Consider the following 20,364-nt stretch of genomic DNA (forward strand, 5'->3'; position numbering starts at 1 on the left):
CATGTTAGACCTGTGTCATCTAGCCACCTGATTGCCCACCCCTTCCTCATCTCGGGCCTGACTTCTGTTTGGTGCTATGCAAGCAAAAAGACTGCCTTATGGGATGTGGCAGGGAACAGGCAAACTGAACTGTGACAGAAGTAGTGGATAGCCATTGTGCTGGATTGTGATGCTACAGTGTGGGATACTTTTCAAGTTCTCTGAAAGGATGCATTTTGAAAAATATCAAAATCAACACCTAGTTAATTATTTTGTTATTATATTAAAAAAATCACTGTAGTATTTTTTGGGGGAACAGTCATTTGCATCGTACATGGTTTCTTAAATAACTTGAACTGTGTTTTTTCTATTTCAGAGGTCTTTGACAGTGAATACAGACTTGCACATAAAAAGCTACCGAAGGATGTTCTTGAAAAGATGCAAAAAATAGATGCTCCACCAAGCAGCAGAGTTGAGTGTTGTAGAAAGTGCTTTGGAGCACCCTTAATATAAAATGAGAAAGACATGCACCAAGCTTCAGTGACGCAAAAGTAGAAGTGAATGAACCAGGAGCGTCGCGATATGTACACTTTGAATCCCAGAAGGTGATAACCGAGCAATTTTGTCAAATCAATTTAATTGAGCTACAACATATTGTCTTTCATCTCATGAAACATAGTGGTAAAGGACATGAAAATGTTTTAAAACTATATTAATAGAGTGAATTAGTTTCAGTGACTGATCTGCTTTTTTTCTTTCTTTATACTCCTCCTTCCTCAAATCGTGTCCCCACAATATGCAGTTAAAAAACGTGATGACTAAGCAGACAGCTTTTAATGAATACTTTCTTAAGGGCCACCAATATTACTGTATTTTGATGAAACACTTTTCCTGCTACAAGATACATAGATTCTTCACTACTTCATTAAAATGACCTTTACTTAAACAGGGATCTTTTTATTGGTGTGCAGTATGTATTTATGGATGTAAATATTTGAATCCTTGAATTGGAAGTTGCAATGCACTTGCTTTTGTCAGATTACAGTACCTAGAATCACTACCCTTCTCCTGAGCTTGTCCCAACCACTATTCTAAATTATCTTTGGCTGACCTTTTCATATTGCATGTCTATAGTTGTAAGAAAAGGAAAGATACAGTCAGTTTTCGCACATTCTCTAGCTGACAAATTAAAGGTCCTGTGAACATACTGCTGCTTTTTCGAAAAAAAAAAAAAAAGGTAGGCTTATACACCCAGCAACTCAGAAATGGATGGCTTTCTAAAAATTAAATAGGAAGCTTAAATAGCATTAGGATATGTACAAGGTTTGCCAAACAGATACTCACTGAAAAAAATATGCTTTATGCTGTATGCACGTATGCTTAAAAAGTGTCTTTTCCTTGAATTCTTTATCACTCTCTTCCATGGTTTCACACTAGCCTGTGGGTTAATTATTATGCACTGATAGTCCAAATTCAATATTTCAATTAATGTGTATTTATACATGTGGTCTTCAAGGTGTGTATTAGCACAAATGAAGTGCTTGAGTGTATGATCCAAAAAGATGAGTCCATCTTTTGGATTGCTTCTGGTAGATCAGACACTTCCTCACCTCACAAATCTGATCGACTGCAGTAGTTGTAGTCTTGGTGAGAAGAGCTTGGATGCTGGTCGAGATTTTCTGTTACTTGAGGAATATAAGATGGTTTATTTTGCCAAAACGAAATGACTTTTCTGATGGAATTATTCCTAGAGGGAAAAAAAAAGTAGGACTTGTAGCATGTTAAAAGAGCATAGTTAAAACTATAATCACATTTGAGTATGAATGTATTTACTTCATACTTATCTCGTAAAAATTTTCATTCTTGAAAATTATAAGGGATGAAGATCTGTCTGGAACAGCTTCTACATGAAACAACAAAGTCAAATTTTGTTTTTTCATGAGGCTAAAACAAAGGATTTGCATTATTTGTGACAAGACGCATATGCATCATAGACTGATTCCTTGTATTTTGTCTAAAAGTGCTGATCCTAAGTTAATATGGGGATATTGCCTGGACAGATTTTCTCCTGATTAAAATATTGTGCTTGTTCAACAATTAAAAGCAAAGAAAGCATACACTGACTTATTTTTCATTCTTTATTCTTTTGGTTTATGCATCGTTGCTTGCAAATATCTGACCTACATCACAATGGAAGAATAGACCTTGATTCTTTGTACTTTCCTCTCTTCTCCTGTTACATAATTGACATGTGCAAATCTATCCCTTTAATGTAAAGATCTCTCAGAAGTGTTCGTCCAAACAACTTAATACTTCCACAAATCAAAAGTGGCAATTTTTTCTATGTAGTTCTGCACTGATCTTAAACATAAAGCTGTACAATTTTTGAGTGCTAAATAGACAACCCATCTGCTTACACGATGCAACTTGCATCAAGGAATTCCTTGCATGCAAGGAATCAAGTTTTAGTTGTCTTTAAATTGTCTCAGCTTATGAAATTGCGAAGATCTGTCCAGTTAATGATATTTTACATAATTAGTGGCATCCAAATTGTTTTTAAAAAACCCTGTAAACTAATATTATTATCAACTAAATTCTGTAAGCAGTTCACCTTCATTTCACAACAGCCTTCTCATCTGTTGCTGAAACTAGGTTAATCAGGTGGTAGTGCTGTGGAAACAGCAGAGGAGATTGTGTCACAGTATTCAGTGCTAAATGTTAGACTTTCCCCAGGTGTATACACAAAACAGAAAAACTCCTAAAGCTTGACGGGGGAAAGGACATTTGCAGGATTGAACTTGATTTGATTTGCCTCTGCATATTGGCATCTCTGTACACTACAGATGTCTTCCTATTTTATATACCTGATTTCAGAGTGGCAGAAGTCCTGCATGTAATGACTTTAAATCTTGCATCTGCCTATTGAAATGAAATCTTTAATATAGAGTAACAAGTGTTTAGGTTTTAAACAGCTGACTGATCATTTGGTTCTTGGATGAAATCTATAGTTCAAATAAAAGGGAGAGCTTCGAGAACAGTTTGTTTATTACATTTCCATCTAAGGAGGTGCTTTTTTTTGAAGGGGGAAAAAAATTAATTTCAGTTTTGTGAACTTTTAAGAACAGAATGGTTTTTTTCCTACTTGCTTTCTCTCCTTTCAAACATGTGATAGCACTTCCTCTTCTTCCTCTGATTTTTAGGTCTCCTGCTCCTCCAAGTAGAGTCTGCAGGTTTTCCTACACAAACTTTCTGAGATGTAGGCATCCTTAATTTGAACGCTGAAAGAGCTGTGAGTGTGCTTAAGAAAAGGGGCAGCCTCTTTCAAAATCTGGCCAAAAATGATCAGGGAAGAGTCTTCATCAGTGTTTCTTTTAATGAGCGCACTAAGGGCGTAACTCTGAAAGTTACTAACAGCAAGGATTTCTTGGGCTACACAGGACAGACATAGTTAGTTACAAATGCTTCTAATTTGTTTGACACTCCCACTCCTAGTAATCCAAATTTATCTGAATCTGTAATGCATGAATGAACTGGACAAAGCGTTGTGAGTAAGCTTGACCTTGGGCCTGTTTTGTCTCAGTGTAAGCAGGAAAAAAAAAAAAGCAGCATTTCACTCACTGGCAAAACTCTTGCCTCCAAATACTCTTTCTGGTAGCTCAACAGACAGTGTTCAGGAGAAGATGGCTCTTCCTTGTGTATTTTGTAATTCTCACATGTAAACTAGTTGCAGATCAGTGTTAACATCAAAACCTGATGTGTGTGCACAGAAAGAGGTTGTAAACCAAACTGATGACATATGTGGATGTAAACTGTTAGTGAATTTCAAGTAAGCCCAAGAACTTAGAAAGTTTGTGTTGGAATAACAATTATCCCAGAGAGCCTTCCTTTCATTGCTGCCCTAAGGATGGTGAACTGCAGTCAGTTGTGCTGAGGAGATGCTGTCTTGCACCTTTCACCCAGCTATAAAACGGTTACAGATAGTTTGTGTGCTCATGTCAAAGTGGCTGGCTTTTTACAATTATAACAACAAATGGGGTCTTAAAGGCTTAAAATCGGGATTCTTTAGTGACAAAGGTTTTCTTTATGAATTATGATATATTCTGGCATATTACCACGACATAGCAACTTTCAAAACCCCGTAGGTATAGATAGGAGAGTGATGTGGCTGCAGTATTGGCACAGTAGTAGGTATCAGCTTTGACATGTTACTAGAAGCACCTGGATGTTACAGTTATATCTCGTCTTACATAACTCCAGTTTCGCCAATACAATTTTCATGGAAAAGATTTTATTTAGTATATGTGTCTTCAGCTACATTCGTTTCGCAAGTAAGGTAGTCTTGTCCCTAGTGGAGTTTCACATTGGTTAAGCTCGTGCTACATTGCACTTGTAAATGAGTAATTTTATTACATTGTAACTGTGAATTGATGGCTTTTTTTATTGCTGCAGCTAGAACAATATACCTTTCATTGAATTTACTGCTTTCTTTGAATAACTACAACATAGGGGATATTTTCAAAATATATATTAAATTAGATCATAGAAATTATATTTTTAAAACAAAATGTTAAAATGTCTCTTTTAAAGACTCTTAATCCAATAATTATCTCAGTGCACGTAACTTTATTTCATTAAATGGTAAGCAAGTTGTCTTATTCACACAACTGTACATTTTCAGCAAAGGTGGGTTTTGGGTGGGTTGTTCTATTTTTCTTCTTTCAACTAATAAAAACCTTAAGGTGCCTTCTGTAAATTGGCTTTTCACTATGGACCTTTCTGAAATTGAATGGTTGACTCAGACTCCAGTTCTGTATTCTACTATGTTGTATATTGTGATATGTACAAGGAGAGAAATGGATGGGTTTTTGTGTTCTTTCAGTCTGCATCAATCAATGGTGCAAATAAAAGGGATTGTTTCCTGTTTCTAGAAGCACATTAAACTCCTTTTCGGAGCTTAAAATTATTGTAATAAGGATGAAAGGTTGTAGTGTGAATAAATTATGAATTTATTGAGTGAGCTGGGAGGTTTTCTTTAGTGCAATAAAATTTGCACTAGTTTAGAGACTGTTTTGAACTGTAGAAAATGGCATCCATTTACTGCGCTTGGATTAACAAGTGTTTCTCTGTAACCTTTTTGTACATTTGACAAGTTTCCTGACCTTAAAAGGACACTCTGCATATTCTAGATCGATATCCTAGACTAAGAAACAATTTTAAATGCATTTCCCCAAATAAAATATGTATGCATCCTGTGTAACAATCTCAAGGGTTCACCTTTTTCTTTTTTTCCTTGGAACTTGCCTGCCTGACAGCGTTTAACCCTAAATGCAGATTCAGCCTCTGGTTTGCCAAAAGCGGAGACTTTTGACTGACTCATTGAGGAATTGTTTCATAGTACCTCAATGACTTCTGAATAGTTTGAAAGAGCAGGAACAGTTGGGGCAGGGGAAGAGGAAGTGCTTGCATTTGAGGAATCCCTAAAGATGCATGAATACACAATTTGGGTTTGAAGCTGGAGGGAGGAATTCTTCACAGCTCTGTAGAGATAAACTTCTCCTGTCTAGCAAAAGGAGAATAGGAAGAGTCACTAACTAGCCAAGCTCCTATAAGGTCTGATGAGGTCCAAGAAGGAAGAGAAAGGTCTTGCCTTAGGGTAAAAATAACTACATGCACCAGTGCAGGATGGGGGCAGAGGGGCTAGTGAGTAGATGGATACAAAAAGCCTGGAATTCCAGCTGGACACCAACCTGACCATGAGCCAGCAGAGCAACCTCATAGCAAAGCAAGTAGAGGGTCCTGGACTTAACCGGGCAAGACCACTGCCTTTAGGTGGAGGCAAGTGATCTGTCCTGGAAGGTGAGACGTGTCCAGGTGCAATGTCCAAAGCTGGAAGGGCCAGAATGAGAGACTTGGACATCCAGGAAGGACTTCAGTGAAGGGCCACAAGCTCTTGAAGAGCTTGGAGCATCTGTTACACAAGAGGAGGCTGATGGAACTGCAACTGTTCAGCCTGGACAGAGCTTGCAGGGAGGAAGAAGCTCTAAGTAGCGTCTAATAGCTGATGGTGTGGGTGGGGAGTAGACAAGATGGACTGTCACGGTGGTGTGCCAGAAGAGGCCATGGGCATAAACTTGAACTACAGGAAGGTCTACTTAAGTGTTTCAGCCGTGAGTGTGGTGAAACATGGGAACAGGCTGCTGGAAGGCTGTGGAATCTCCATCCGTCAAAAAACACTGAGACCTGCTGGACGCCGCCCTGTTCCGCACGGCTCTGTCGGCAGCCGTCCCGCGCCGCTCCCCAGGCCCCGCGGCGAGCCGCCGCCGGCAGCCAAGCCCCGCCCCGCGCCTGGCGAAGCCTCGGTCGCCATTGGGCGGCCACGGTCACGCGGGCCACGGGCGGTGCGGCTCTCGCGAGAACTGCAGCGTGTATGTGAGGGCTGCGGGCGGAAGTGCGGCCTTTTCTTGCAGCGGCGCGGCGAAGATGAAGGTGAATACGCGCGGGCGGCCGCCGCGGCCGCAGGGAGCATTCGCGGTCCCCCGCGACAGATGGCTCCGGCGCTTCGTGCGGAGCCGCTGGCGGGGGCCGATGGTCCCTGATGGCGGGGCTGGGGCCCCTTAGCGACGCGGATGCGAGCGGATTGTTGGCAGGGCGCGATGGCGGCCGGGGGAGTCAGGGTTCCGGAAGCGACCGTCCCTGAGCTCCGGAGACCTTTTGCGAGCGCGAGGCCCGCGCTGTCCGTACCGGGCCTGGTAGGGAGGCCTCGCTTGTGCCAGAGCTGGCCCCGTGCCGCTCTCGGGTCGTCACTCGAGGGGGAGGTGCTGGAAAGCGGCCCCGACGCCGAGGGTTTCGACCAGCCCCCCCACGAAGTACGAGTCGTTACCAGCGGCGAGCGTCGCTTGCTTTAGTGTCCTCGGTGCAGGGTCTTAAGACCTTGTGTACTGCGAAGGGTTTGCAGCAGAAGAGGGAACAGGCTTCTGCCGCCCTCACCTTAACGTGCTCGGTCCCAGCCTGTTCGAAGGTGGTCAGGTTCTAGCTATGGTAAAGGCAGGTTTCTGTGCAACTGACTGCCGGCCTGGCCAGCGCTCTGAGCGTCGTGGCAGAGGCAAGTTGTGGCACATACACGTTCACATAAACGGCTGGGAATTTCAGCTTTGAAAAGCTGAGACGAAGCCAGCAGATAAATGCTGACGGTCCGTTAAAGTGCACCATAAGAAGTTTAAAACAGTGCTGGTTTTTTTTCTTTCTTTTTTTTTTTTTAGTTGAACATCTCTTTCCCAGCCACTGGCTGCCAGAAGCTCATTGAAGTTGATGATGAGCGCAAGCTCAGAACATTCTACGAGAAACGGATGGCCACGGAGGTCGCGGCTGATTCTCTGGGAGAGGAGTGGAAGGTAAGAGGGCCAGAAGGGCGTGTCAGAGCTACACTTGGGGAGCTTAAACTGCAGGTGTTCTCCGGTGTCGCACGAGGATTGCGTGCGTGGTGTGCGTTTTGCAGGTGTGTGAAAAGCTTCCCTGGCTGCATGTACTGAAGCGAGTGATTAGACTAGCCTGTTCTGCCCTTTTGAGTTAGCAGAGCGCTTTCTGTTTGGTTTGATTTTTTTAAGCCTGGTGTTTAGGCTTCCTTGTTGCTCTGTGCGGTGGTATTTTTGTTCTTCCTGTCAGTGCTGTCTTCGTCTTCAGGACAACCTAAATCTGTACTATAAAACTGCTGATCCTTTCTGTAGCAAACAGGTTCAACATTGCCTTCATTGCATTTAAACTGCTGCTAGGGTAGGGGACGAAGCACATTGAGCCTGGTGGATGGCCTTGGAATAGTTGAGTGTTAATACTCAGTCCGTCTGAATTTGGGTAAGTTGACCTTTTCCGCTGCTGATGCCGTGAGGAAGGCAATAAATCTCGTCCTGACGTGTTGATGGTAACAGGCTTAGGATTGAAGAAAAGCAAGGGTGGACAAAACTCAGTCTGGTGTAGCTGAAGCAAGATTTTGAGCGGGTAGGAGTTTTAATTTTTGACTTGTGTTACGGAAGAGGTGTGTTTCTGTGCCGTTGTAGGGCTACGTTGTCCGGATCAGCGGTGGCAATGACAAACAAGGCTTCCCCATGAAGCAGGGTGTCCTGACCCACGGCCGCGTCCGCCTCCTCCTCAGCAAGGGCCACTCCTGCTATCGCCCCAGGAGGACGGGAGAGAGGAAGCGCAAGTCCGTTCGGGGCTGCATTGTCGATGCCAACTTGAGTGTTCTCAACTTGGTCATAGTGAAAAAGGGTAAGAGTCTGGATGAAGCGGGCAGTGGGCAGAGCAGCCTGGTGATGTGAAGTGAGCAAAATGGAGCTAGGGCTGGCACTAGCTGGTAAAGCCCAGAGGCTCTCTAGCGTTACCTTGAATTTTCACGCGTTCCAAACTTACAGACAAAATTCAGGAAATAAAGCAGGGGTTCAGCAGATGCGGGACTAATGGGCACGTTTCCACTTACACTTTTGCAGGTGAGAAGGATATTCCTGGGCTGACAGACACAACTGTGCCCCGTCGCCTTGGTCCCAAGAGAGCTAGCAGAATCCGCAAGCTCTTCAACCTGTCCAAGGAGGACGACGTTCGCCAGTATGTTGTGAGGAAGCCTCTGAACAAAGAAGGTAAGAAGTCAGTTTCACAGCTCCCTGGTTTCATGGGTTATCAGCAAGGAAGTGACCAGCCTACTGCAGTGAAGGAAGCGCACCGTAGTAGTAGATCCAGGAGCTGACTGTCCTAGACGGTATTTGAGCTTTGTCAGCTGCAGCTCAGAGAGAAGAAGTGAAGTTTCTTGGTTGTCCTCTTCCATCTCTTCCCGTTCCACCTCCTGTGGCACAGTTGGATTTTAAACGTTTGATGGAACGTGGAGTAACGTCTACTAGTGGTTCTAAGAAAAATCCAAACCCCGTTGTTAGTAAAAGGTTGCATAGGAGGTGGGGTGTCTTTGAAATGCTTTTGTGAGACGGAGGAAACTTTAAGCAGTGCGTGGAAAAGATACCAAGGTTTTTTACTCCTTCCTTATGACAGTCTCCAGCTCACCTTTTCTTCTGAGGGCACCTTCTTACCTAGCACCTGTCTCTTGCAGTGTAAGATTTTAAGTTGGAGTTGATCTGCGTTTGATGGGGGAACGAGAGAGGATGTTTAGCGGAAAGGACACGTGAAAGCTTGCTGAGTAAAAGATTGCTGTTTTCAGCATCATAGGAACTATTCTGTCCGTTAAAGAATGTGGTCCTGGTAGACATCAGGCTGTTGCTTGTAGCTGCTGAAGTTGGGCGGGATTGACATAGCAGAGTCGTGACAGATGTGTGTGGTGTTGTGTTTTGTTTGCCTGTTACGGGCTACGTAGGCGCGGGTTTTTGCAGACACACGTGTCAGTCCGATGGGGAATTAGACTTTTAACAGCAAAAACGTAATGGCTTGTTCTGTAAGCTAGAGAATGAGTTTTCATGTTCTTTAAGTCTGGGGCAAATTACTTAAGGCAGGTCTGCTGAGAAGCTAGGAATTTTCACAGAAATGGGGGGAGGCGGGTGAATTACTTGCACTTGTTGCTGGTAACAAATGATGGGCATTAAGACTGTTTTGTTAATGGCTACATCTGACAGTAGTTGATAGCTTTTTACTGCACCATCTGTCAAGAGGTCGAACTGGACAAGTCACTAGAATAGATGGTGTACTTGGACAGTGTTACCACAACAGTAAATGGAACTTGAACTTGGATGAGGTCTCTTGAGAAGATAACTTGCTAATTCTGCTGATTCATCCTGCTCTTTTTAGGGAAGAAACCCAGAACAAAGGCTCCCAAGATCCAGCGACTTGTGACTCCCCGAGTCCTGCAGCACAAGCGCAGGCGTATTGCTCTGAAGAAGCAGCGCACTCAGAAGAACAAGGAGGAAGCGGCAGAATACGCAAAGCTCTTGGCCAAGAGAATGAAGGTGCGTTTGCCCTTAGCTCAGCAGCATGGCACATCTCGTGTCCCAGAATCCAGGGCTTTGGTAAACTTGGCCGTACGCTTAGAGCTGCTCTGTACCTAGCGTGTTTTGACTAGGAATGCCTGAATGTGAGCATGAATGAGCATGGCCAGTCACGTGTTTTTGTGAGCATTTCTATCAATTTTGCCAGCCCTGGAATGGTAGAAATTGCTCTCCTTCAGAGCAGCTTCTTTCACTGAGAGCTGATGTTGAAGAAAACAAGGAGTGGTTATTGCCTGTGAAGATAGATGAGTTTTGCAGCTGCAGTTTTAGTTCAGATGAAGTCTAGTTTAACTTGTGTGCCCAAGCATTTTGAGTGATTGTGTGGAGAAATGTGATCCGCAGTTGACCTGGATGGAAAGTAACTTGGCAGGAAGCTGTTTGTTTTGGATGAGTTTGCTCTTGCACCGGGACCAGCAGCGACTGACAGAGCGCTATTGTTGGAACGCTTTGCACAGCACCTGAGTGTTTCCACGACTTGCAGACAGAAGCAGGGTAGACAGACCTCTGGTGTGTTGTGAACTCCCTGTTGGTATTTTGACTAATTTTGGAGCACTGGTCTGTGGTGTTGAAAGGCATGGGTCTGCACGGGTTTGGGTGCTTGTAAAATTCCTCTGATCTGTGAAGAATGGAAACAGTCTTTTGCTGTATTGACTCAAAAGAATCTGTTCTTGCTGGTAGCTTCCTTTTGAGTTGCGTTTGCCTCGGTTTGTTCCTTTGTGGCTGTTTTGAAGTGCTTGATATGCAACATCCCAGGGCTCACTTTGTGCCTCTTTGTTTTTCAGGAAGCCAAGGAGAAACGCCAGGAGCAGATTGCAAAGAGGCGCCGACTTTCTTCATTGAGAGCATCTACATCTAAGTCTGAGTCAAGTCAGAAGTAAAGATGTACGTGATACTAAAAATGAACCTGTTTTGTGGTTAACTTTCAGGATGAGACTTTGTGGTGCACGCTGTTACTGGCCACCTCCTAAAGTAAATGCTAGTTTAGCCTAACTGCATCATGCAGATCAAACTGGAACCACAAACCTTGGTCTTGATTCAGTTGTCTTTTGGGAACTTCCAAAGTGCGTTCGTGCCTTAGTGAGAAGTTCCAATTTACATTGACTCTGTGCATGCACATTCATGTTTCTGCAAGCAAGATCTACCTGTAACAGGAGGATCCCGTGTAATGGCTCAGGCAGTGCCTTTTCCCAGTTTAAACCTAGCTGGCAACCACCAAGCTCTGCTGCCGTTCACTCACTCCTCCCCACCTCGGCAGGATGGGGAGGAGGGTTGGGAGGAAAAGGTAAAGCTTTGTGGATTGGGATGAGGACAAAATTTAATAGAAGGGCACAAGGAGAAAACAAACGGCCGTAATGACAGCAAAGGCACACACAAAAACAAGCAATGGCAGCTCCCACCCATGGTGTGCTGAGTGTGACCTCAACATGCCTGCTTGTGGCATCTGGTGAAAGTTAACCCTATCCCCACCACACCAGGACAGCCCCCAGGAACTAAAGCTAATCTTCAGGAGCTGTGTGTAGAACTCACTTGGTACTCTGTTTACTTGAGGGGTTTTTTGTTTTGTTGGGTTTTTTTTACTTTCAAGTACAGGACAGCCTTTCCACATGGAGAATGATGTTGCTTCCTTTTGATGTGTAAGGTTGGTAAAATGTAAAGCCTTCAGCTGATTTTTTGGCAGAATTTTTTGTAAATAAGTCAGGCCCTGGAACAGGCGCCCCAGGGAATGGTCACAGCACCAAGCCTGCCGGAGCTGGAGAAGCACGGTGATACTCTTAGTCATACAGTTTAGTTAAGGGCAATGGGAACTCTGTTCTGAGTTAAGAATACATGTCAAGGGTTTGATGTCAACAGTGGTCTCTGGCTGACTAGGGTCGTTGCAGTTATTCGTGAAATGGCAGTCAAGATACAGCTCAGTTTTTGTTAAGATCGGTGCTTCTGTTTCCAGCATAAAAACCCCAGTACGTGAAGCTTTATCAGAACCTTGGAAGTTATGTAGCCTTTGAGTTGCTTCCTGCGTGTGTGCCTGGCGAGGCTCTTCAAATCGTGGCCCCACCTGACTTCCTAGAAGTAGCTTTTTAAATACACCAGGTATGGAATGTGGACTCTGGGAAATCAGAGTTGCAGAACAAACACACGGCTTGCCGGTAGGCACAGGGGGACCAAATTGCTGTCCTGGAGCTTCTCGTTTGTGTGAGGGTGAAGGGCTGCTGCTCTCTTGACAAGGACCTGCCAAAGCAGTTACTTCAGGCATCCATTTAAGCTGTCCCTTGCAGCAGAACTGTTTACGTGGAAGAAGAACAGACTGGTTTTGAATTGATGAATCACCTACATAATCAGAAAAGGCAAAGAGGGTTGGCAGTAGTAGTTAGGGGCTAAGAGTGCCGACAAGCTTTCATGACATTTAACAAGGGTACCGTTTTATCCAAGATGAAACTAGATGCACCGGTGTTTCGGGTTTTTCCACAGAGGCCGTGCTCAAGACCTACAGCTTCATTTTAAACAAGAGGTTCTTTTCTCTTAGTAGTGGAGGTAGCCCTACAGGGCCGGTTAAACCTGAGCTTCGGTAAAATCAAAAGTACACCTTTCACACAAATGCACTTTTAATGTTAGTCTCTCGGCTGCACAGATTGGTGGGGAGAAAAGGCGGATAAATCTCTGTGCCACCTGGTGTGCCTCACGCGAGATCCTTAACTTGCTTACCAAAAGCCAACACCTGCAGCACAACTGTTTACTGTAAAGAATATGTTATGCACGGGCACTGTCAAGCAAAGGGTGGGGGGGGGTCTCACCTTCAGGTACAAGAAGGAGCACTTGCTGAATTCACAGTGCTGAGGACCCTTGTGGTCATCTGCAGCAGAGAAGTGTGTGTGGCTCATCTCACACTGCCCGCCTCCTCTTTTGGATCCTACACGGTGCCCTTAAGGGGCACTTAACTCTGGTCAGGATCACCAGGCACTGAGACTGGTGTCCTGTAAGAGGCCAGGCTTTGAACAAGGCCGTCCTGCTGCTAGCAAGTCTCTCTCCAAAGCAGCACAACGAGTACCCAGTTGTATTGATGGGTAAGAAAAGGGGGTGCTTGTTCTTGCCGGACACTCAGAACATGTGACCTGCTCAGAGTCAAGTACAGAGCCTAATCGTCAAGAACAGAAACCCCTTTCCTGCACTGCTTCTCATCACTTTTCCTCGAATCTTCCTTTGTGGTTGCTCTGCTATTTCCGTCTCTAGGCCTGGGTTTTTAAGTGCAAATCAGACATGTGACTTACTTAGAATTGTAGAATCACAGAACAGCTGTGTTGGAAGGGTTCTTGATCATACAGTCACAGAGTGGTAGGGGCTGGAAGGGACCTTTAGATATCGTCTAGTCCAACCCCCCTCCCAAGCAGGTCCACCTAGATCGGGTCACACAGGAAGTGCACCCACCTGTGTCCTGCCCTTTTTGAAGACTGGAGTGACACTGGCCTTTCTCCAGTCCTCAGGCACCTCGTCTGTCCTCCGTGATTGTTAAAAAATGGAGAGCAGCTTGGCAACCACATCAGCCAGCTCCCTCAGCACTCTAGGATGCATCCCATCTGGACACATTGACTTATGAGCCTTAAGCTTGGCCAACAAGTCTTTAACCTCTTCCACCCAGGGCAAGTCCTTTGCTGTCCAGGCCATCCTATTATCCTTGCTGGACTGGGCTTCCTGTGAACTGGCCTTGGCTCTAAAAACTGAAGTAAAGAAGACATTCAGTAGTTTGGCTTTCTCTGCATCGTCTGTCACCAGGGCACCCAGCAGTAGACCCACATTCCTCCTCGTCTCCCTTTTGCTTCTGATGTACCTGAAAAAACCCTTATTTTCCTTTACTTTCCTGTTAGTAATTCAGGCTGCACCCCTGAATGCTCTGGCAGTGTCCCTATACTCTTCCCAAGAAGCCAGCGCCTGTTTCCACCTCTCACAGATGGCTGCTTTCTGCCATCTGAGTTGTCCCAGCAGATCCTTGCTCATCCATGGAGGCCTCCTTTTCCTGCTTTCCCATATATTGGGACACACTGATCCTGGGCTTGGAGGAAGTGGTACTTGAAGATTTACCAGCTCTCTTGGGTACTTCCACTTTCTAGGAACTTATCCCATGAGATCCATCCAAGCACCTTGGGGAAGAGGCCAAAGTCGGCTTGCCTGAAATCCAGGGTCATGGTCCTGATTTGTGTCCCGTGTCTTCTACACAGGTGGTTGAATTGTATCATCTCATGGTCGCTGCAGCTGAGGTTGCCTCCAACCTTCACAACCCTTACTAGACTCTTTGTCAACACCAGGTCCAGCAGCACAGCTGTTCCTGTTCATTCCTCAACCACCTGTGAGAGGAAGTTATCAGCATTCTGTAGTAACATCGTGGACTGAGTGTGTTTGGCTGTGTGGCTTTGGCAGCAAATATCAGGGTGGTTGACATTCCCCAGGAGTACCAGGGTCTATGACTGTGGGGCAGCTCTCATCCACTTCCTCCTCATACAATAGGAAAGTGCTGTTTGATTTAAGGACAAGCAGCAGTCGCAGGGAGAGACTGAGGGGGCTGCAGCATCCATCACAGAACCGACAGCGTCAATGCGGGAAAGCCATGAGTACGCTGCTCGCGTTGGTTCAGGGTGGACCTAGAGCTGATGTTTGTCGGCAATGCCTGAGTAACTCCGCCTGAGCGTGCTTCCCAAACAGCGACAGGACGGGCCGTGCAGCCCCGGCTGCTACCGCGAGCTGTGTGTTGGACCATGGGACAGTCGCCGCACAGCGCTTCTCGCTGGCAGGGGGGTTGGACTAGACGATATCTAAAGGTCCCTTCCAGCCCCTACCACTCTGTGACTGTATGATCAAGAACCCTTCCAACACAGCTGTTCTGTGATTCTACAATTCTAAGTAAGTCACATGTCTGATTTGCACTTAAAAACCCAGGCCTAGAGACGGAAATAGCAGAGCAACCACAAAGGAAGATTCGAGGAAAAGTGATGAGAAGCAGTGCAGGAAAGGGGTTTCTGTTCTTGACGATTAGGCTCTGTACTTGACTCTGAGCAGGTCACATGTTCTGAGTGTCCGGCAAGAACAAGCACCCCCTTTTCTTACCCATCAATACAACTGGGTACTCGTTGTGCTGCTTTGGAGAGAGACTTGCTAGCAGCAGGACGGCCTTGTTCAAAGCCTGGCCTCTTACAGGACACCAGTCTCAGTGCCTGGTGATCCTGACCAGAGTTAAGTGCCCCTTAAGGGCACCGTGTAGGATCCAAAAGAGGAGGCGGGCAGTGTGAGATGAGCCACACACACTTCTCTGCTGCAGATGACCACAAGGGTCCTCAGCACTGTGAATTCAGCAAGTGCTCCTTCTTGTACCTGAAGGTGAGACCCCCCCCCACCCTTTGCTTGACAGTGCCCGTGCATAACATATTCTTTACAGTAAACAGTTGTGCTGCAGGTGTTGGCTTTTGGTAAGCAAGTTAAGGATCTCGCGTGAGGCACACCAGGTGGCACAGAGATTTATCCGCCTTTTCTCCCCACCAATCTGTGCAGCCGAGAGACTAACATTAAAAGTGCATTTGTGTGAAAGGTGTACTTTTGATTTTACCGAAGCTCAGGTTTAACCGGCCCTGTAGGGCTACCTCCACTACTAAGAGAAAAGAACCTCTTGTTTAAAATGAAGCTGTAGGTCTTGAGCACGGCCTCTGTGGAAAAACCCGAAACACCGGTGCATCTAGTTTCATCTTGGATAAAACGGTACCCTTGTTAAATGTCATGAAAGCTTGTCGGCACTCTTAGCCCCTAACTACTACTGCCAACCCTCTTTGCCTTTTCTGATTATGTAGGTGATTCATCAATTCAAAACCAGTCTGTTCTTCTTCCACGTAAACAGTTCTGCTGCAAGGGACAGCTTAAATGGATGCCTGAAGTAACTGCTTTGGCAGGTCCTTGTCAAGAGAGCAGCAGCCCTTCACCCTCACACAAACGAGAAGCTCCAGGACAGCAATTTGGTCCCCCTGTGCCTACCGGCAAGCCGTGTGTTTGTTCTGCAACTCTGATTTCCCAGAGTCCACATTCCATACCTGGTGTATTTAAAAAGCTACTTCTAGGAAGTCAGGTGGGGCCACGATTTGAAGAGCCTCGCCAGGCACACACGCAGGAAGCAACTCAAAGGCTACATAACTTCCAAGGTTCTGATAAAGCTTCACGTACTGGGGTTTTTATGCTGGAAACAGAAGCACCGATCTTAACAAAAACTGAGCTGTATCTTGACTGCCATTTCACGAATAACTGCAACGACCCTAGTCAGCCAGAGACCACTGTTGACATCAAACCCTTGACATGTATTCTTAACTCAGAACAGAGTTCCCATTGCCCTTAACTAAACTGTATGACTAAGAGTATCACCGTGCTTCTCCAGCTCCGGCAGGCTTGGTGCTGTGACCATTCCCTGGGGCGCCTGTTCCAGGGCCTGACTTATTTACAAAAAATTCTGCCAAAAAATCAGCTGAAGGCTTTACATTTTACCAACCTTACACATCAAAAGGAAGCAACATCATTCTCCATGTGGAAAGGCTGTCCTGTACTTGAAAGTAAAAAAAACCCAACAAAACAAAAAACCCCTCAAGTAAACAGAGTACCAAGTGAGTTCTACACACAGCTCCTGAAGATTAGCTTTAGTTCCTGGGGGCTGTCCTGGTGTGGTGGGGATAGGGTTAACTTTCACCAGATGCCACAAGCAGGCATGTTGAGGTCACACTCAGCACACCATGGGTGGGAGCTGCCATTGCTTGTTTTTGTGTGTGCCTTTGCTGTCATTACGGCCGTTTGTTTTCTCCTTGTGCCCTTCTATTAAATTTTGTCCTCATCCCAATCCACAAAGCTTTACCTTTTCCTCCCAACCCTCCTCCCCATCCTGCCGAGGTGGGGAGGAGTGAGTGAACGGCAGCAGAGCTTGGTGGTTGCCAGCTAGGTTTAAACTGGGAAAAGGCACTGCCTGAGCCATTACACGGGATCCTCCTGTTACAGGTAGATCTTGCTTGCAGAAACATGAATGTGCATGCACAGAGTCAATGTAAATTGGAACTTCTCACTAAGGCACGAACGCACTTTGGAAGTTCCCAAAAGACAACTGAATCAAGATCAAGGTTTGTGGTTCCAGTTTGATCTGCATGATGCAGTTAGGCTAAACTAGCATTTACTTTAGGAGGTGGCCAGTAACAGCGTGCACCACAAAGTCTCATCCTGAAAGTTAACCACAAAACAGGTTCATTTTTAGTATCACGTACATCTTTACTTCTGACTTGACTCAGACTTAGATGTAGATGCTCTCAATGAAGAAAGTCGGCGCCTCTTTGCAATCTGCTCCTGGCGTTTCTCCTTGGCTTCCTGAAAAACAAAGAGGCACAAAGTGAGCCCTGGGATGTTGCATATCAAGCACTTCAAAACAGCCACAAAGGAACAAACCGAGGCAAACGCAACTCAAAAGGAAGCTACCAGCAAGAACAGATTCTTTTGAGTCAATACAGCAAAAGACTGTTTCCATTCTTCACAGATCAGAGGAATTTTACAAGCACCCAAACCCGTGCAGACCCATGCCTTTCAACACCACAGACCAGTGCTCCAAAATTAGTCAAAATACCAACAGGGAGTTCACAACACACCAGAGGTCTGTCTACCCTGCTTCTGTCTGCAAGTCGTGGAAACACTCAGGTGCTGTGCAAAGCGTTCCAACAATAGCGCTCTGTCAGTCGCTGCTGGTCCCGGTGCAAGAGCAAACTCATCCAAAACAAACAGCTTCCTGCCAAGTTACTTTCCATCCAGGTCAACTGCGGATCACATTTCTCCACACAATCACTCAAAATGCTTGGGCACACAAGTTAAACTAGACTTCATCTGAACTAAAACTGCAGCTGCAAAACTCATCTATCTTCACAGGCAATAACCACTCCTTGTTTTCTTCAACATCAGCTCTCAGTGAAAGAAGCTGCTCTGAAGGAGAGCAATTTCTACCATTCCAGGGCTGGCAAAATTGATAGAAATGCTCACAAAAACACGTGACTGGCCATGCTCATTCATGCTCACATTCAGGCATTCCTAGTCAAAACACGCTAGGTACAGAGCAGCTCTAAGCGTACGGCCAAGTTTACCAAAGCCCTGGATTCTGGGACACGAGATGTGCCATGCTGCTGAGCTAAGGGCAAACGCACCTTCATTCTCTTGGCCAAGAGCTTTGCGTATTCTGCCGCTTCCTCCTTGTTCTTCTGAGTGCGCTGCTTCTTCAGAGCAATACGCCTGCGCTTGTGCTGCAGGACTCGGGGAGTCACAAGTCGCTGGATCTTGGGAGCCTTTGTTCTGGGTTTCTTCCCTAAAAAGAGCAGGATGAATCAGCAGAATTAGCAAGTTATCTTCTCAAGAGACCTCATCCAAGTTCAAGTTCCATTTACTGTTGTGGTAACACTGTCCAAGTACACCATCTATTCTAGTGACTTGTCCAGTTCGACCTCTTGACAGATGGTGCAGTAAAAAGCTATCAACTACTGTCAGATGTAGCCATTAACAAAACAGTCTTAATGCCCATCATTTGTTACCAGCAACAAGTGCAAGTAATTCACCCGCCTCCCCCCATTTCTGTGAAAATTCCTAGCTTCTCAGCAGACCTGCCTTAAGTAATTTGCCCCAGACTTAAAGAACATGAAAACTCATTCTCTAGCTTACAGAACAAGCCATTACGTTTTTGCTGTTAAAAGTCTAATTCCCCATCGGACTGACACGTGTGTCTGCAAAAACCCGCGCCTACGTAGCCCGTAACAGGCAAACAAAACACAACACCACACACATCTGTCACGACTCTGCTATGTCAATCCCGCCCAACTTCAGCAGCTACAAGCAACAGCCTGATGTCTACCAGGACCACATTCTTTAACGGACAGAATAGTTCCTATGATGCTGAAAACAGCAATCTTTTACTCAGCAAGCTTTCACGTGTCCTTTCCGCTAAACATCCTCTCTCGTTCCCCCATCAAACGCAGATCAACTCCAACTTAAAATCTTACACTGCAAGAGACAGGTGCTAGGTAAGAAGGTGCCCTCAGAAGAAAAGGTGAGCTGGAGACTGTCATAAGGAAGGAGTAAAAAACCTTGGTATCTTTTCCACGCACTGCTTAAAGTTTCCTCCGTCTCACAAAAGCATTTCAAAGACACCCCACCTCCTATGCAACCTTTTACTAACAACGGGGTTTGGATTTTTCTTAGAACCACTAGTAGACGTTACTCCACGTTCCATCAAACGTTTAAAATCCAACTGTGCCACAGGAGGTGGAACGGAAGAGATGGAAGAGGACAACCAAGAAACTTCACTTCTTCTCTCTGAGCTGCAGCTGACAAAGCTCAAATACCGTCTAGGACAGTCAGCTCCTGGATCTACTACTACGGTGCGCTTCCTTCACTGCAGTAGGCTGGTCACTTCCTTGCTGATAACCCATGAAACCAGGGAGCTGTGAAACTGACTTCTTACCTTCTTTGTTCAGAGGCTTCCTCACAACATACTGGCGAACGTCGTCCTCCTTGGACAGGTTGAAGAGCTTGCGGATTCTGCTAGCTCTCTTGGGACCAAGGCGACGGGGCACAGTTGTGTCTGTCAGCCCAGGAATATCCTTCTCACCTGCAAAAGTGTAAGTGGAAACGTGCCCATTAGTCCCGCATCTGCTGAACCCCTGCTTTATTTCCTGAATTTTGTCTGTAAGTTTGGAACGCGTGAAAATTCAAGGTAACGCTAGAGAGCCTCTGGGCTTTACCAGCTAGTGCCAGCCCTAGCTCCATTTTGCTCACTTCACATCACCAGGCTGCTCTGCCCACTGCCCGCTTCATCCAGACTCTTACCCTTTTTCACTATGACCAAGTTGAGAACACTCAAGTTGGCATCGACAATGCAGCCCCGAACGGACTTGCGCTTCCTCTCTCCCGTCCTCCTGGGGCGATAGCAGGAGTGGCCCTTGCTGAGGAGGAGGCGGACGCGGCCGTGGGTCAGGACACCCTGCTTCATGGGGAAGCCTTGTTTGTCATTGCCACCGCTGATCCGGACAACGTAGCCCTACAACGGCACAGAAACACACCTCTTCCGTAACACAAGTCAAAAATAAAACTCCTACCCGCTCAAAATCTTGCTTCAGCTACACCAGACTGAGTTTTGTCCACCCTTGCTTTTCTTCAATCCTAAGCCTGTTACCATCACACGTCAGGACGAGATTTATTGCCTTCCTCACGGCATCAGCAGCGGAAAAGGTCAACTTACCCAAATTCAGACGGACTGAGTATTAACACTCAACTATTCCAAGGCCATCCACCAGGCTCAATGTGCTTCGTCCCCTACCCTAGCAGCAGTTTAAATGCAATGAAGGCAATGTTGAACCTGTTTGCTACAGAAAGGATA

At 45.7% G+C, this 20,364-nt stretch overlaps 3 protein-coding genes across 3 annotated transcripts in view; 2 read left to right on the forward strand and 1 right to left on the reverse strand.

Moving 5' to 3' along the window:
- Positions 1-5,239, forward strand: part of DENND4C (DENN domain containing 4C) — an 82,050-nt gene extending 76,811 nt beyond the window's left edge. Inside the window, exon 33 of the mRNA XM_062019489.1 lies at positions 356-5,239. Coding sequence (XP_061875473.1) covers positions 356-492 — 137 coding nt within the window. The 3' untranslated portion in view covers positions 493-5,239. The remainder of the gene's footprint in view (positions 1-355) is intronic.
- Positions 5,240-6,383: 1,144 nt separating this feature from the next.
- LOC104551676 (small ribosomal subunit protein eS6) lies at positions 6,384-10,852 on the forward strand. The gene is made up of 6 exons (XM_062017977.1): positions 6,384-6,465; positions 7,239-7,370; positions 8,031-8,241; positions 8,460-8,606; positions 9,757-9,914; positions 10,736-10,852. Exons 1-6 carry the CDS (start codon positions 6,460-6,462, stop codon positions 10,829-10,831), a joined length of 750 nt encoding a protein of 249 aa, XP_061873961.1. The 5' UTR covers positions 6,384-6,459; the 3' UTR covers positions 10,832-10,852.
- Positions 10,853-17,204: 6,352 nt separating this feature from the next.
- On the reverse strand, positions 17,205-20,060 carry LOC133628936 (small ribosomal subunit protein eS6-like). The gene is made up of 4 exons (XM_062019134.1): positions 19,815-20,060; positions 19,450-19,596; positions 18,143-18,300; positions 17,205-17,321 (listed from the first exon to the last, which is right to left on the reverse strand). The coding sequence occupies exons 1-4, from the start codon at positions 19,975-19,977 to the stop codon at positions 17,226-17,228; spliced, it is 564 nt and encodes a 187-aa protein (XP_061875118.1). The 5' UTR covers positions 19,978-20,060; the 3' UTR covers positions 17,205-17,225.
- Positions 20,061-20,364: the final 304 nt, after the last annotated feature.

This window comes from Colius striatus, chromosome Z (genome assembly GCF_028858725.1).
Source record: "Colius striatus isolate bColStr4 chromosome Z, bColStr4.1.hap1, whole genome shotgun sequence".
NCBI lineage: Eukaryota > Metazoa > Chordata > Aves > Coliiformes > Coliidae > Colius > Colius striatus.

Excerpts from the sequence above, each read along its gene's own strand:
- LOC104551676 (XM_062017977.1), top strand. Across the intron at positions 8,242-8,459 it reads CTTGGTCATAGTGAAAAAGG|GTGAGAAGGATATTCCTGGG; the intron begins GTAAGAGTCTGG and ends ACACTTTTGCAG. Across the intron at positions 8,607-9,756 it reads GAAGCCTCTGAACAAAGAAG|GGAAGAAACCCAGAACAAAG; the intron begins GTAAGAAGTCAG and ends TGCTCTTTTTAG.
- LOC133628936 (XM_062019134.1), bottom strand. The coding sequence starts at position 19,977 with ATGAAGCAGGGTGTCCTGACCCACGGCCGCGTCCGCCTCCTCCTCAGC. Across the intron at positions 18,301-19,449 it reads GAAGCCTCTGAACAAAGAAG|GGAAGAAACCCAGAACAAAG; the intron begins GTAAGAAGTCAG and ends TGCTCTTTTTAG. Across the intron at positions 17,322-18,142 it reads TCTTGGCCAAGAGAATGAAG|GAAGCCAAGGAGAAACGCCA; the intron begins GTGCGTTTGCCC and ends TTTGTTTTTCAG.